Below are 17,346 nucleotides of genomic sequence, written 5' to 3' on the forward strand. Positions count from 1 at the left end.
CCCCAAGAGGAGAGGGAGGCTGGAGACTGAGTTCAATAACATAGCCAGTGATTAAATCAATCATGCCCACATAATTCCAGATAAAAACTCCAAAACAACCAGGTCCACAGAGCCTTCTGGTTGAACACATGGATGTGCTGGGAGGGTGGTATGCTCAGGTTCCACGGGAGAGGGCATGGAAGCTCTGCTCCCCCTTCACCCCCAAGACCTTGGACTATGTATCTCTTGCATTTACATCCTTTATAGTAAAAGAATATTAGTAAGTATAGTGCTTTCCTGTGTTCTGTGAATCTTTCTAGTGAATTATGGAACCTGGCAGAGGGGGTCAGAGGAAGCTCTGAACTTGTAGTTGGTCGGGCAGAAGTGCAAGTAGCTTGGCCATCCCCGAGACTTACGACTGGTGTCTGAAGTAGGTGTAATCTAGGTAGGACTGAGCTCTTAACCTGTACGGTCTGTCCTAACTTTGAGTACTTATTTTCAGAAACGAATTAAATCACAGGACACCAAGTTGGTATCAGAATTGCTGGGAAGCAGCAAAGGAATGTTCCACCAATGTTAGTTACCCGATAATGGTGTCGCTAAGACAGGTACCAGGAGGAAAGCTACAGAAGACAAGGAAAGAAGGAAACTTAAAGCTGCACCCAATATGTCTTGCTACCAGGAAACCTGTGCCCACCAGCTAGGCACCTCTGTGCTCGCCCTTCTAGACCACCTGTCTACAAGGCCATTTTTAAAGGGAGAATTTGAAAATGCTAAACATCAAAGGGCGGGGATCAGCTGATGACCATGACCATCATCCTACACCTTGGAGAGGAAAGCTTTCACCTCTCAGCTCTCACAAACCTGGGACAGCCTGGCAGGTTCTATCCATGAGCAGGTCTGCCTCTGGACCAAGAAGGGTGACAGGAGTTTGAAACCCGGGGGGCATGCAGAACAGTGAGCAAAGCCAAGCCCAGGGTACTCACCTTTGGGGACAACACTTTGATGAGCTCGTTCAGGAAGCGGAACTTGGCCACCTCATTGTGGAACTTCTCCCCACAGTGGTTCACACACACCTCCAGCACCTGCGCAGACACAGGACCCCCATGAGAAGGGGAAACCATTGGCTCCAGGGCTCATTTCAAACCTGGTAAGTATTTGCTGAAATCATGGCTCAAGACTGAGGACACTAAAGATTGGGAGAAAGGGTGACACTTTCAGATTAAGAAAAAAAAAGAACCTGTTTGCTCTTGTAACTGACAGGTTTGTGCCCAGGAAATAGCTCAGTGGGGTACTCTGAGGTCACCCCACCTTTTTTTTTTTTTTTTAATATTTATTTATTTATTTGGCTGTGCCAGGTCCTGGCTGTGGCACGCGGGATGTTCGTTGCCATGTGCTGGATCTTTGTTGTGGCGTGTGGGATCTTTTAGTTGCAGCATGCGGGATCTTCTAGTTGCGGCATGTGGGATCCAGTTTCCCAACCAGGGATCGAACCCCAGCCCCCTGCATTGGGAGCGTGGAGCCCCAACCGCTGGACCACCAGGGAAGTCCCTCACCCCACCTTTTAAGGAGACCCTTCGGGTAGGTGAAAGCAGTCAGAGAATCACTTCCTTCTTCCTCCTTAGAGGCGGAAATTGGACACGGAATACCCAAGAACTGTTAAACTACGGGTTACCTACTGGCACCTGAGTGACAAATTGGGCCTGTAAATGTCTTCTTTGGTCCACAATCTTGTTTAACATTTCAAATCAGTCACCAATATTGAAAAATTCAGAGAATTCATATATTTAAAAATCTAGATTCCCAGTTTCTCTTAAACAGAAGTCCTAGCAACACTGGGCTCAAACTCACGCCTGGCAACAGCCAGCAGGTCCTGCACTGTAGCTGCCCTCTTTAGACTGGGCATGGGCTCTCCAGTTCCTTGGTCCCCACCCAGCAGCTCATTCACTTATGTTACCAATCTGGCCCTGTGGGACTTGACCTTGCCAGCCCGGGTCTAAAAAGGGCAAAAAGAAATAAAGCCTTCCTTTCCTTCTCGCAAAGCGGGCTCAATACTACTCTCCAGAAACAGATCTAGAATGGGGCAATCTGAGCCCAGAGCTCCCTCCAACCTGCTTTCTCAAGGCCAGTGAAGGCGAACCTCTCAGAGCCTCTTCCCCACAGAAACGCTAGCCTCAGGACAGGAGAGCTTAGGTTAATGGTCAAGCCGAACTCACCGTTAAGGCATAAAGAGCTTCTTTCTCTTGTGGAGACTGGATCTTGTGGGCTAGTAGCCAAGGTGCATGGGTTGAGCTAAGGGAAAACAAAGACACCTGGACTCTGGGCGGAGAGGAACACACCAGTCTGGCTGAGCACACCCGGTAAAGTCCCCTCTCCTCCAGGAGCTCGGGTCCCAGAGCAGAGGTGGGATGTGACTGCACAGGGCCAGGCATGAGCCCCTGAAGGCGGCCGACTCCCACCCACCCTTCTCATAGCTACACTTCCAGGGCACACCATCCTCTCCCCAGTCAACCCACCCCTACAACTTCCAGACCTGTGAGTAACTTGGTCGTGAGCAGCACAGACCTTGTCTGTCACATGACAACTGCTCAGTTAACACTAGAGCAGAAAATGTGATCAACCTTCTTGCTCGTTTCAAAATGAATATTCAGCAACATGGAGATAACACATCCAGATGACTGACTCATTTCTTAAGTTCCTATCCAGATACTTTAGAAACCAAATTCAACAAAATCTTACCCCTTTTCCCCCTGCTTTTCCTTAAGAAAGACTGCATTTAAATTACGGAGAACACACTGATCTTTCACATGGCTGCGTACCCTAGCTACATTCTATCCCTAACATTCAGAGACCTCCTCAGGAGCAGTGTTTCTTAACACTATTTAAAATGTATTAAGTAGCTGCCAGTTACAAACTGACTACTTGTTTTTTAGAAAACCACATGAATTTCCTATTTCTAGGAAAATAATGTACTCAGTAGATCATGGAGGTAGAAAAAAACGAAACAACAATCTACGCTACGTGAAACAATCCTGAGAAACAAAGGCATGCACAGTCTGAGGTGCCCCCAAAGTCAAGCATGTGTGTGAAGTCACCTTACCCACTGGGATCAGTGTTCACTTGGTCACAGAAATTCTGAATAGCTGACCAATCCTGTTCTGACATGCTTGGGTCTGTGGCTTTATCTGTCAAGGAAATAAAAAATAAAATTAAAGTATAATAAAGAGAAACAAACACCTCTCCACACCACTAGCCCCCCAAATAGGACAACAGCCAAGGACTGTGACATCACCTCTAGGGGATCAGACCCAGTGAGCAGACAGCTGAAAGGGACAGGGGCCTGTGCTCATCATCACTGTCAGGCACAGTGTCTGGCCCACGATACGGCCTCAGTGACTGTTTGCTGACTGAATGAACAGCTCAACTGGTTAACAAGCTACTGTCCTGAAAGGGGCTCCATTCCCAGTGCAGGGGATGGCCTATGTGCACCTTCTTCATGCCCGTGTCAGGACTCCCCCACTTTGGCCCTGCAATGAGGACGGGCTTGGGCCAGCATCTGGGCATGGGCCAGAACCTGTAAGCTTCTTAGCCATGTGACCGGAAGACTAGAACATACAATGAAGCCCTGAGCGGCTCCCACCATATCCTCAAAGTAACAGGCCTAAATCTGAGCCTCCTTTTTCTGAAATCTCCTGACCATCCTATGTAAGAAGCTTCTCCACATGTCAGTGGCTTATCCAGTCTGACAAGAGGACCTCCTTGTCTTCACTCCTCAAAATGCTATTTCTCTCTGCTACCATACACATGGCCAAGGAACCCAGATCTAGTCACGCTAGGGTCTCCCCCATTGGAACATTCATATTCGGATGAAATATGAGGACACGGAGCATGAAGAGCACGAGGGCACAGCCAGGAGCAGGAGATACCTGGAGAAAGAGGGATTGTCAGAAGGCCTAATGTTGAGACCATGCTCCACGGAAGGGAGGGGCAATCCTTGACTTCCTGGAATAAGGGGTTGTGTGTATCCTTCCTGGTGCTTGATGGTAGCAGCTTCTTCCTCTCCTCCCACTGCTGCTGCCTAGAATCTGCAGCCAGCAACCCAACAAGGATGCCCATTCCACACGCCCCGCCCGCAGACTGAACCAGGCCACATTCTCACAAAGGAGCTGCTGAGACTGTCTTCATCCTGCCCTTTCATAACACTTCCCTTACTCCCCACTGTCCAGACTGTCCTGGCCTACCTGGCTCTCCAGTGAAATATCTTACTGGTCCTGACAGAGAAGCTCTTTCAAGCTCTGCAAATAAGTAATTCTTATGGTCACATCTCTGACACTATTCCTCTTGCCTGAACGTCCACTTCTCTCCTCTCAAAATCCTATCCATTCTTCAAGGCCACTCTGAATTTCCGTCTCCTCCCAAAACCCTCCTCCCACTGCTCCAGCCCCTACTAATTCTCCTCCCTTCTGATCACTTAAGACTACACAGTCATCCAGAGTTTAACTTTTCCAGACAGCAGTCACATTTATGTCACACAGAAGTCATGTGCCCCACAGCTCAACAATGAGATTCAGAGGACAGGTACTCAATCCCCCATCTTCCCACCCACCAACTCCATCCTAAGTGAAAAAAGACAACAAAGGAGAGCAAAGGAATTAGATGATCAATTCCCGTATGCCCCTCACCTTTTTCCTCCTCAAAGCTCTTCCCCTATGTTCCATCTCTCAAAATGCTGTTCACCTTTCGAGTCCCAATTCAAATGCCACTTCATAAAGACTTTCTTAATCTTTCTATCTCCCACCCCCACAAAACAGAAGCCATCCCTTTCTTCTCAGAAGGCCCACATCTTATCTGCTCTTTCAGGATGGGGATCTCCAGCTCCATCCCTTACTAGTTACATGTCCTTGGGCTCTCTGAGCCTCAGTTTCCTCAACTATAAAATAAGGAAAATAGTACCCTCCTCATGGGATAGCCATGAGATTTTTAATAGACAGTGTCTAAAGTACTCAGTATAGCAGCAAACATTAAGTAATCAATAAAAGATAGCTAATCTTATAATAGTCTCTGCCTTTTACTTTAGTATGTACACATGACTTATTACACTTAAACTTCAAAAGTTTATTCAAAACGAAGGCAGAGGGACTTCCCTGGTGGTCCAGTGGGTAAGACTCCATGCTCCCAATGCAGGGGGCCCGGGTTCAATCCCTGGTGGGGGGACTAGATCCTGCATGCATGCCACGACTAAGAAGTCTGCATGCCGCAACTAAAGATCCCACATGCCGCAATGAAGATCCCGCATGCCGCAACTAAGACACAGCAGAGCCTAAATAAATAAATATTAAAAAAACAGTTGGTAGCAACATATTCAGTAAATGTTAAAAAAAAAAAACGAAGGCAGGGGCTTCCCTGGTGGCGCAGTGGTTGAGAGTCCGCCTGCCGATGCAGGGGACACGGGTTCGTGCCCCGGTCCGGGAAGATCCCACATGCCGCGGAGCGGCTGGGCCCGTGAGCCATGGCCGCTGGGCCTGCGCGTCCGGAGCCTGTGCTCCGCAACGGGAGAGGCCGCAACAGTGAGAGGCCCGCGTACCGCAAAAAAAAAAAAAAACGAAGGCAGAAGCCATATGTTTCCTATAGTGCTTAGTACAATGTCATACCCATAGGCACAAAATAATTACTCATGAAATAAACTTAAGGCAGTGATTTCCAGAGAGTCTGATTAAGGAGATCTCACTCATCTAAGATAATTCTTTACCCTTTAAGCTTCATTAAGTTTCACTTCACTACAAGGTCAAGCTTGACACCTAAAAGGCATTCAGACCTCAACACTTGACTCTATGCCCCACTGGCAGAGAAGAGCAGGCAGGACCCCAATTCACCATGCAGAATCCAGCTCTCTCCCTCCTCCCCTACTGCCAGGTCACCAGTTTTTCCAAAGAAAGGAAGGAAAAAACCTCTATAAGGTTAAATAATGTTCTAAACCCTTAACCAAGGCAAAGCAGCAAAAAGATCTATAAAGTGTAAGTTATTTTATTTGCTATATCTCATATGACAAGGATTCCCTCAAGGTTCTTCAGAGCTCCCAGATAACAGCAATAATAGTAGTAGCTGCCCTCCCACCCCGCTTTGTTTTTGCTGTGGGTCAGACATGATGCTGAGTGTTTTCCAAGCATCCTTTCCTGTAAACCTCAGAACAACTGAAGTTGGCACTATTACCTCACCACTGAAGAAACCTGCCCAACCACAAAGCTAGAAAATGGCAAAAATTCAATCCCAGGTCTGCCTGATTCCAGGGCCCAAATGTTTCTCAGGGTTAAGTCTTCAGTTCCTTGGCAAAGGCAGGGCCTCTTTTGGGAACTAGCTTCTTTGACTTTCTTACCACTAAGTTATCAGCTCCCTAAGGCCGGAAGAAGGTCTGTCTCATTCACCTTCCCATCTCCAGCACCCAGAATAGTCATCAGCATGGCTATCTACTAGTGAATGAATGATTCATCTTTTACTGTGCAGAGTCTGGCCAGTTGGCTGCACATATTGCTGACACCAGGAGATGGCTATTCCAGTTCTGAACTAACTGGATCTCTGAACACCTAATTCCATCCTGCCAAGCTATTTCAGTGGCTTTGAGCAGCTCTAGAGAAAATGACCCCCAGAGGACCAGTAGCTCGGTCTGATCAGCCCAGAGCAACCCTCCACGTCTGTTTGACTCCCAATTTGCCCCAAGGAGTGGCTAGGGGCCAGACAGGACCTGGCCAGGTAAAAACTCAAAAAACCTCTACTCTGGGACTTCCCTGGTGGCACAGTGATTAAGACTCCACGCTCCCAATGCAGGGGGCCCAGGTTCCATCCCTGGTCAGGGAACTAGATCCCACATGTATGCCGCAGCTAAGAAGTCCGCATGCTGCAACAAAGTTCCCGCATGCTACAATGAAGACCCCGCGTGATGCAACTAAGGAGCCCGCGAGCTGCAGCTAAGACCCAGCGCAATCAAATAAAATTAATTAATTAATTTTTTAAAAAAACAAAACCCTGGGCTTCCCTGGTGGCGCAGTGGTTGAGAGTCCGCCTGCCGATGCAGGGGACACGGGTTCGTGCCCCGGTCTGGGAAGATCCCACATGCCACGGAGCGGCTAGGCCTGTGAGCCATGGCCGCTGAGCCTGCGCATCCGGAGCCTGTGCTCCACAACGGGAGAGGCCACAACAGTGAGAGGCCCGTGTACCGCAAAAAAAAACAAAACACCCTACTTTGCTTCACCTGACTATCACCGCCCCATCAAGAATGGCTATCACTGGCTTCCCTGGTGGTGCAGTGGTTAAGAATCCGCCTGCCAATGCAGTAGACACAGGCTCGAGCCCTGGTCCAGGAAGATCCCACATGCCGCGAGGCAACTAAGCCCATGCGCCACAACTACTGAAGCCCGCACACCCTAGAGCCCGTGCGCTGCAACAAGAGAAGCCACCGCAATGAGAAGGCTGCACACCGCAACGAAGAGTAGACCCCGTTTGCTGCAACTGAGAAAGCCCACATGCTGCAACGAAGACCCAATGCAGCCATAAATAAATAAAATAAAATAAAAGCATTTATCTCATCACAAATGCCTTTATCATTAAAAAGAATGGCTATCCTGGGCACCAAGGTGGTTTATTTAGCTGGCACTCGGGCAGGACAAATATAGGACTACTGCCATATATTTGCTTAATAAAAGCAATGTCTGTATGCATTTCAAGTCTGCTACAGCAGGGGTCCCCAACCTCCGGGTGGACCTTACTGGGTCTCAGTCTGTAAGGAACTGGGCCACACAGCAGGAGGTGAGCAGCGGGCTAGAGAGCAAAGCCTCATCTGCCGCTCCCCCGTCGCTGGCATTACCTCCTGAAGCATCCACCCATCCCCCGCCCCCCCTTTCCCCCCCCCCCCCCCCCCGTCCGTGGAAAAACCGTCTTCCACGAAACCAGTCCCTGGTGCCAAAAAGGTTGGGGACCGCTGTGCTACAGGGTGAGAGGTATTAAGAAAACAGCTGAGGGGGACTTCCCTGGTGGTCCAGTGGTTAAGACTCTGCACTTCCACCGCAGGGAAGATCCTGCATGCCATGCAGTTCAGCACGGTGCACTCACCCACCAAAAAAAATTTTTTTAAAAAGAAAGATTGAAAAAAAAAGAGAAGAAGAAGGAGGAAAGAAAACAGCTGAGCCCTCCACCTGTGAATGAAATGATTCATCTTTTTTTGGCCATGCTGTGGGTTTGTGGGATCTTAGTTCCCCAACCAGGGATCGAACCCTGGCCACGGCAATGAAAGCACTGAGTCCCAACCCCGGGACCATCAGGGAATTCCCTGAAATGGTTCATCGAACAGTGACTCATTCAAAAGTCAAATCATCTCACATCAGCTGCCACCCACCCAACCACCAGGGTCATGACCCTGGCGCTAGAGCAGCCTGTGCTAGTAAAGGGAGCCCTGAGGCTGTGGGGAGCACTCACTTTGAGAACACTTAGAACGCAGCCCCGTAGCAGTGCTCACTGCATGGGGGAATCCTACATGGGGTACACATCGACCCCTATATCCAGCAATCATTCAGTTAAGCACACGCTGAAAGCCCAAGCAAGACCCGCCACAGGAACGACCTACGCTTGGGCTCCACGACAACCCTTGAGAAGCTGGGAGAGTATAAATAGAGCCACTCCCATCCCCAAAGGAGGCATGAAAGTGAGGCTAGGAGACAGGACTTTTCACCTGGGAGTAGGTCCGAGTGGAAGAAGAGAGAGATTTTACTGAGCAGCCTGCCTTCCTTTACTTAAGCTACTGCCTCCTTGGCAGCACTACCAGAGCTAGAGACCAGGAGGCCCCAGGGCTGCTGTTAATAGCACAAGACTCCCAGCAACCCGAAGTGTCCACTAACAAGGAATTGGTTAAACAGAGCATAGCACCCCATGGAATGGGGCACACGAGGCGTTTCATTAACAAGAACGAGGCAGCTCTAAATGCAGTCATGTGGAACAATGCCCAAAATAAACTAAGTGGGGTAGGAAAAGCTGCAAAATGCCCAGAAGCTGCTACTTTTGTTTTTTTTTTTCATTCTTGAGACGTTTATTAAAATAATACATTCAGGGGGAAAAAATCAATACAATTGTATACATCATTACTGAAAACTGTATACCATCATACAGAAAAGGATTTTATTTTGGGAAATCGATTCCTAATTTATGGCAAGTTTTACTTTCAGAAATAAAACCACAAAACAACACAATCTAATTCAATCTTAAAGGCTGGCATGCTGAGCAAGGAATGTTCTTATTCTTTGTAGGAGCTCCTTCTTTACACCGTCAGGTACCAGGGCTCTGCCTTTCAGTGTGACTTCAGCTACCAAGTCATCAACAGTAACATGTTCTAGTCCTTTTTCTTTTTTTTCTTTTTTCAGTACGCAGGCCTCTCACCGTTGTGGCCTCCCCCGCTCACGGGCCCAGCCGCTCCGTGGCATGTGGGATCCTCCCAGACCGGGGCACGAACCCGTGTCCCCTGCATCGGCAGGCGGACTCTCAACCACTGCGCCACCAGGGAAGCCCTAGTCCTTTTTCTTTAATTACCTCTTTACAGTGTGCCTTCAACTGATCCTTCCAGCCACATTCAATTACTTTGGCTCTCAGCAACTCTTTGAGGCGTTCTCTTTCTCCAGTTTCTATCAACTTTTGGTTAATGGCTGCTCTCATCTACGCATCTTTGCTCATCTTGCTAACCACACTCTTCAGCTGCCTGGACCTAGACCCTCAGTAGCTTGGGCACCAAAGCACACAGAAAGCTAGCACACCTGCTACTTGTATTTTTAAAGCATGAACTTCTGCTGAAACAGCTTCCTAGGTCTGACGTTTTTCTTTTCTTTTTTGGTAACACAACAGGAGTTAGTCTCTGCCACTCCCAACTAAGAAGACTAATGAAAATAATAGCCAACACTGTGTGCCAGGCAGTATCCTGAGCGCTTCACATGTACTAACTCCTCTTAAGCCCCCAGACGGACATGGTATTACATTCCGATCTTAGAGGCACAGCTGCCTTGCCTGCTGAGGTAAGACCTGCCAGTGAGCTGAGCTCGGCAGTCCCCAGACCCCCCCAGAGTGACTTCCTTCTCCATCCAGTCCAGACTCACGGTGCTTTCCTTCAACGACACTCCTGTCCTTGCCCCACCACCAGCCCTTCTACCCCTTGTCCTCCCACATACCACCTCCACTGCGCCCCAGCCCCCCAGAAGTCTGGTTTACACAGTTCACTTTCTCTGCCCTATGGAGGGGCGGGGGCGGGGAGGTGCAAGTCGCACAACCACGAAGACTACAAGATACATTTCTGAAGTCCACTCCACACTCCAGAGCCCAAACTCAGAGGATCTCAGGCGGGGAGGGGAGAGGTGAGTCTGCCCTCTCTGCCAGGGCACATCTGGTAACGTCTGGAGGCATTTTTGGTTGTCGAGACTGGGGAGTGGGTGTGTGCTATTGGTACAGGTTCTAGCCCTACCTGAACAACTGGAAGATCTCACAACTCTGGGACCACACTGGCTGGCCTAAAACAGCTGGAGCTTCAGGACCCCCTCCTTGAGCAGCCACGGTTCCCTTTTTCTCCCCCACCTGTGTCGGCCGCTAGCTGGCCTCTAACTCGGCCCACTTGATTTTGCAACTCCACTGCCTCCTAGTCAACCACCTTCTGTCCCCACCATTTAGCACTAAGGTATTTCAGTAACCAAATTCGAAGTTCCCCCTCCTCCTTCCTCCTCCTCCTCTTTCTCTCAGCAGCAAAACCACCTACCAACTGCATCCACCTGCAGCTCCCCAACGCCCAAGCTTCCCCCTCCACGCCCAGCCTGTAGCCTCCGCCTTCTGTCTCCAGGCTGCTTTTCCCACCTGCTTCTTCCATGTTGAGATTCTCCACACTCCATCTGCAAACCTCTACTCTTCCTAACGGGCACAGCCTCCCTGGACAAGCTCACTGCCAATGAACTGAAGGTCCCAAGTTGACCTCCAGCTCTTTTACCCTCTCTGGAGGCAACCAACTGCCCAGAGAGGTTCTCTTTGTGCCACAAGCACCTCAAACTCCACAAGTCAACAAGTGAGACATCTGTAACCAACCAGTTACCTGAGTCTGAAACCTGGGATCCATCCTAAATGCCTCCTGGTCTCTTGCCTCTATTCTAATGCATCAAGCCTGCTGATTGTACTAGCTAATTATTTCTACTCTCCATCCCAATACCTTTGTCCTATTTCACCCCCGACACACTACCAGAAGAGCTTTTCATCTCTCTCTGCCTGAACTCCCCAATCCCTAACCAATTCGTCTCTTCTCACGGCTGCAGGTGATGCTTTTAACAAGTGTACTTGATCAGAGTCCCAGGCTGAAAACGCCAACATCCTCTCCCCTACTGCATCAGGGATAAACTGAACTCCCTTCTGCAACATACAAGACCCTTGAAGATCTCACCCCAATTAGCAGTGCAGCCTCTTTAGCTTTGCACTCCTGCAGTAATGACCTCCTTCTTCCCAGAATGCTCCACACCCTCCTGTTCCCCCAGCTTTTGCACATTCTGAAACGCTGTCGCCTCCATTGTCCACTCAATGCTATGTCCCCTGAGACAATCCCCAGGTAAACAAACCCAACTCCCACCACCGCACTTTAAACCCGGCTCCCTCCCAATCTTCAGTTAATGTAACAAAGTGCTGTTATTGTCGGCTTGTACGACCCACTTAAAAATGTCTTTGTGAGCAAGGACCCTGTGTTACGCATCTCAGTACTCCCAGCACCCAGCAGAGCCCAATACAAGGTGCATATGCTTTATTCTCTTGGAATTTCGAGTCCCCACCGGTAACGTAGGAACAAAAACGACTCTTACGACTGCCCTGAGTCTTCCTGGAGACAATACACGTAAGAAACCCGGCCACAACCAACATGCACAAAAGGTGTAAAGGGCTTGTTTTGACATTAAAGTCGGCAGCCAGAGACAGCTCCTTCCCAGAGGATGGGTATGTTGCACAACTGAGGAAGTCGAAAGGTCCCCATCTGTAAAACGAGGTTAAAAACAGAAGCTGTCTCTTGGGGTCGTAATGAGGATTATTAACAGTGGCCGAAATGCTTTTCAGCACAGTGCTTGGCATAAAAGCAAAGCTCAATAAACCTTAGCCATTATGCTGTTAACAGTGTTTATGCACCGCGACTGGGGGAGGTTGGGAGGAGGAGGGGGAGCAGAGCGCCCAGCCTCGGGTCCGCAGCCCTGGCGGATTCCTGGGACTCCTCTCGGGGCCTCACCGCGGCGATCCTCCCACCCGCGCCGGGCCCAGCCCGCCTCCCCGGGCGCCGGCCTCCCCGCGGCCACCTGTCCGGCCGCCGGCCTCAGAAGAAAGGCCCAGGGAGGCGGGAAGCCAGGCCTCACGTGGGGCGCTGGGCCCGCGCCGAGGGGCGGCCCTGGCTACTCACTGAGCCACAGCTCCAGCGCCGCCGCCGGCCCCGGGGGCCCCTCGGCCGACTCGGCCCCCGCCGCGGCCCCGGCCCCCGCCGCCACCGCCGTCGCCGTCGCCGCCATAGGCCCAGCCCCGCAGCCGAGGCCGCGGCCGCCCCTGCCCTTCAGCCGCCGGCGTCTGGAGTGTTCCTGGGCTGCCGACGCGGCAGGCGAGGGTCGGCACGTGATGGGACGGGGCCTGTGGCGCCTCGCCCACACACCAGGCCCCGCCTCCGCGCAGGCCCCGGGCCGGGGTTGCCGCCTCCCCAACAGCCCTCCTCCACGCGCGGGTCGGGCGCGCGGACTGGTCTTCCAGACCCGCAGCCAGGTCAAAGTTGGTCAAGCCGACCTCGCAAGGCCTGCCAGATGAACTAGAGGACGCCCCGTTAAATTTGAGTCTCAGGTAACGAATTCTTCTAGCATTTTTATTCCGGACGGTCTTTATGGACCATCACCTCCTTCCATACTTTGCTTTATTTTCTCCGTAACACATTACACCATGAGCGTACTAGATATTTACTGTGTCAAAGGGTAATTCCCCCCCCCCAAAAAAAAGTCATGGTTCTCATGCATTGTGAAATGAACGCGTGTTAAATATTTTAACTCTAATTAAACGAGAGAACCAAGCGGATGTCATAATCCGTTCAAAAGGGAAGTCAGAAAAAGGGCAAGTTTATACAGAATAAACGAATGTTGGAACAGATGTGCAGGTGGACACAAAACTAGCTCAGAATTAATTTGCATTTTTAAATTTTTATTTATGATTATTATTACTATTTTGGCCACGCCATGGGGCTTGCGGGATCTTAGTTCCCCGACCAGGGAAGCACGGAGTCCTAACCACTGGACCGCCAGAGAATTCCCCAATTTGCCGGTTTACAGGCAAGAATTATTTGCGTTGCTCTGTTATCTACAGCTAAGAGTGTAAGAATCTCTGAGGCAGTGAAAGGAAGGATAGGAACTGGAAAGGTGTGCTCTCTAGACAATGTGTAATTTTCTTTGGAAGCACACATTCTCTATACTCAATTACCTGCTTCACCCCACTAATATAAGCAGGAATTCTGTACACTTTTATGTCCCCAATACCTAGGGTAGTGCCTGGCACACCAGTGCCAATACATATTTGTTGAATGGCCAGATGAACAGTGGAAGCAGTAAGAGGTAGCTACAGGATTTTAGGTCCCATCCCTACCCCAAATAAACACACGGTCTAAGTTTAAATGTACATTTGCTGTGCTATTTCAGCTCCAAAGTAAGTCCAGACACACATCTCCATCTGACAGATTGCTGCCTTCTATTTGGAAGTTATCCGACTGAACTCCTCCCTGTGTGCCAGGTTCTTTTACAGTTGTTACCTGTCTTAGTAAACTTGGGCTGCTACAAAAAATACCACAGACTGGTTGGCCTAAACAACAGACGTTTATTTCTCACTGGAGGCTGGGAAGTCCAAGATCAAGGTGCTGCTGATGGGTTCCTGGTGACAACCTGCTTCCAGGTTTGCAGAGAGCTTTCTTGCTGTGTTCACAGGGTGGAGAGAGAGAGTGCTCTGATATCTTCCTCTTATCGGGGGACTAATCCCATCCTGAGGGCCCCACCCTCAGCACCACATCTAAACCTAATTACCTGCCACAGCCCTACCTCAAATACCATCACATGGAGATAAGCGCTTCAGCGTGTGAATCTGAATTTTAAGGGGACACATTCAGTCTGTAACATTATTCATGTTTCGGAAATTTTGTATGAAATCAGTGAAAACTAAGCATTGTTTACAGCAGCCCTTCTGTGTTATCTGATTTTGGTTCCTTGGGAATTATTTTACCTCTCTGTAAACTGTAAATAACTGAAAGCAATGGAAAATTATTCTTGTCTATAGACATGCAAATGATTCTGTTCCAGGAAGACACACACAAAGAAACAACAACAAAAACCAGCAACAGAAATTGGGTAAATAACCAGACATTGGACTTTTTTTTGAATTTTATTTTATTTTTTATTTATTTATTTTTTTTCAGTACGTGGGCTTCTCACTGCTGTGGCCTCTCCCATTGCGGAGCACAGGCTCCGGACGTGCAGGCTCAGGGGTCATGGCTCACGGGCCCAGCCACTCTGCGGCATGTGGGATCTTCCCGGACCGGGGCACGAACCCGTGTCCCCTGCATCGGCAGGTGGACTCTCAACCACTGCGCCACCAGGGAAGCCCTGAATTTTGTTTTTTTATACAGCAGGTTCTTATTAGTTATCCATTTAATACATATTAGTGTAGATATGTCAATCCCAATCTCCCAATTCATCACACCACCACCACCTCCCCTCCCCGCCACTTTCCCCCCTTGGTGTCCATACGTTTGTTCTCTACATCTGTCAGACATTGGACATTTTTATGGCAGGGACAGAGTGGGACTAAACCCTGTTAAAAGATCAAGAGGTCATACATTTCCCATCCTTGGGGCAAGGGAAACACTGCACATGCGCATAAAAGCTCCTTGGGGGTCAAAAGGAGGGGTACCACCCCATAATATGTGATGCTAAGGCCGTCCCATAGGCCCCTGGGCTGGAATCCATCTTGGAAAAAAGTTGCACACATACGTTGGGGAGGGTCCTAGGGCATCAGGTGTGGAAAAAGAAACCAGGTAGTTGGCCAAAGGTAAACAAAGACCTGGAAGAACTGCTCTATATAAATGACCTAACCGCCTCTTTACTGCATGCCTCCTCATTTGGGAGGACGCCCACACCCTTTCTCTCTGGGGGCATCTCTGCCTTGCTTCTGTCTTAACAAACTGTTTCTCTGTGTGCCCTCCCATTTGTGCTATGTCTCTAATAATAAACTTTGTTCTTGTTTTTACAGCTCTTGCCTCTGTGAGAAATGCATTTTTCACTGGGGACAAGAGCCAGGGGGTGTGGTGGCTGGGATTCCTGGTTTTTATCCAGGCTACCCAGGTTCAATTCCTGGGCAGGGAGTTAAGATCTCGCTTCATGCCACCACTCACTACTGCCTCTCCGAAATCAAGACAAGAGGAGATTTCTAGATAGAGAAGGCTGCCCCCTCCTTGGCTAGGCTGTCCTACTGCAATCAGGGTTGGGGGAGGGATGGTAGGGGGCAGAGGGGAGGGCACTCGGGCCTGGGCTGGGACCCCAACATTTTGCCCAGATATGAAGGCTAAGTTGGAGATACCCAGGGCGTGATAATGAGTTTAATGAGTACCAAGCCAAGCTTCTACAGCCTTCTATATTTTAAAAAATGCATATCCTGGGGCTTCCATGGTGGCACAGTGGTTGAGAGTCCGCCTGCCGATGCAGGGGACACGGGTTCGAGCCCTGGTCCGGGAAGATCCCACATGCCACAGATCAACTAAGCCCGTGTGCCACAACTACTGAGCCTGAGCTCTAGAGCCCACGAGCCACATCTACTGAGCCCATGTGCCACAATTACTGAAGCCCACGCGCCTAGAGCCCGTGCTCCACAACAAGAGAAGCCAGCCACTGCAATGAGAAGCCTGTGTACTGCAACGAAGAGTAGCCCCTGTTCGCCACAAGTAGAGAAAGCCCGCACAGCAATGAAGACCCAATGCAGCCAAAAAATAAATAAATTAATTAATTAAAAAGATCTGAAGACTGAGAGAGAGCTGACCAGGCAAAAGGGCAGAAGAGCATATGGACAGGGCCTCCCTGGTGGCGCAGTGGTCAAGAGTCCGCCTGCCGATGCAGGGGACGCGGGTTCGTGCCCCGGTCTGGGAGGATCCCACATGCCGCGGAGCGGCTGGGCCCGTGAGCCATGGCCGCTGGGTCTGCACGTCTGGAGCCTGTGCTCCGCAACGGGAGAGGCCACAACAGTGAGAGGCCCGCGTACCGCAAAAAAAAAAAAAAAAAAAAAAAAGAGCATATGGACAAGAGTATTCCAGACAGAATAGCAGCACAAAGGAAGGCTTACGTGGCGGGAGACAAGAGAAGGGGGCACGTGTGGCAGGAATGAGTGAAGTGAAGCAGGCAAGGTAGATGGGGTTGGGGGGGGGGCGGTCAGGCTGTGAGGATGAAACATGGCTTTATCGTGTTTCCCTCTTTCATGTCTCATTTTCCTACCAGGGCTCCCCGCTCCTGGGCCAGCCCTGCTCAAATCTCTCTTCATCAAAGCTGCCGGAATGATCTTTAAAAAAACACAAATCTGATCTTGTCACTTCCCTACTTAAAGCATTTCAGTGGCTCCTCACCTTCCACTTCATGAAGACCCAACTCATGTCTTCGCTAATGGACCCCCACCACTTTGTCCAGGAACCCAGAGAAGAGCTGGCCCCGCCCCCAGCTCTGGGTCTGACTGATCTATGGGGACTCCCCCGCCCACTTCCCCTAAGGGACAGGTTGAATGAAGAATGGGGAAGTCACAAAGGGGAGGGTGCTGGAGAAAAGTTTCGTTGCTTTCGGGGAGAGAGACACAGAAAGCCACGCTGTCTCTGACAACATGAAGTGCAGAGAGGCCCGAGCACTTTAGGCAGACAATTGTGAGCAGAGAGAACCAACCCAAGGCTGTTGCCAATGCTGGGGCCAACAGAACAAAGAGATGGAAAGACCCTATGTCCTCACTGAGGTCACTGAACGCTTAATTAACCAACCCCGGAGCCTGCCATACCCCCGAACTTCCTGCTTTGCGGGATACTAAATCTTCCTTTTCAAGCTGGTTTCAATCTGGATGTTTTGCTATTTGCATCAGACGGCACCTTGATACCCTTAACCTGGCAAAGAAGGGCTGTTTGGATTTCCCTCTGCCTGGTTTCTCAGCTACTTCTCCCACTCCCTCAACTCCTACCCTTGGCTCCACCCAACTTGGTGAAAATTCTTTTTCATCCTTTTGTTTGGAATACCTTCCAACCCCCATTGATCTGGAAACTCCTACTCATCCCTCAGAACCCAGTTCAAA

General features: G+C 49.9%; 1 protein-coding gene and 1 pseudogene across 2 annotated transcripts in view; both read right to left on the reverse strand.

Moving 5' to 3' along the window:
• Positions 1-12,521, reverse strand: part of GGA2 (golgi associated, gamma adaptin ear containing, ARF binding protein 2) — a 33,662-nt gene extending 21,141 nt beyond the window's left edge. For both annotated transcript variants that reach the window (XM_029220578.1, XM_029220577.1), the window contains exons 1-4: positions 12,416-12,521; positions 3,080-3,164; positions 2,196-2,271; positions 966-1,064 (exon numbers count right to left, since the gene is read on the reverse strand). In XM_029220578.1, the coding sequence (XP_029076411.1) occupies positions 966-1,064; positions 2,196-2,271; positions 3,080-3,164; positions 12,416-12,521 (366 nt within the window). The remainder of the gene's footprint in view (positions 1-965; positions 1,065-2,195; positions 2,272-3,079; positions 3,165-12,415) is intronic.
• Positions 7,963-12,115, reverse strand: LOC114894156 (annotated as a pseudogene).
• Positions 12,522-17,346: the final 4,825 nt, after the last annotated feature.

This window comes from Monodon monoceros, unplaced genomic scaffold (genome assembly GCF_005190385.1).
Source record: "Monodon monoceros isolate NGI ecotype Baffin Bay Population unplaced genomic scaffold, NGI_Narwhal_1 Super_Scaffold_13, whole genome shotgun sequence".
Lineage (NCBI taxonomy): Eukaryota > Metazoa > Chordata > Mammalia > Artiodactyla > Monodontidae > Monodon > Monodon monoceros.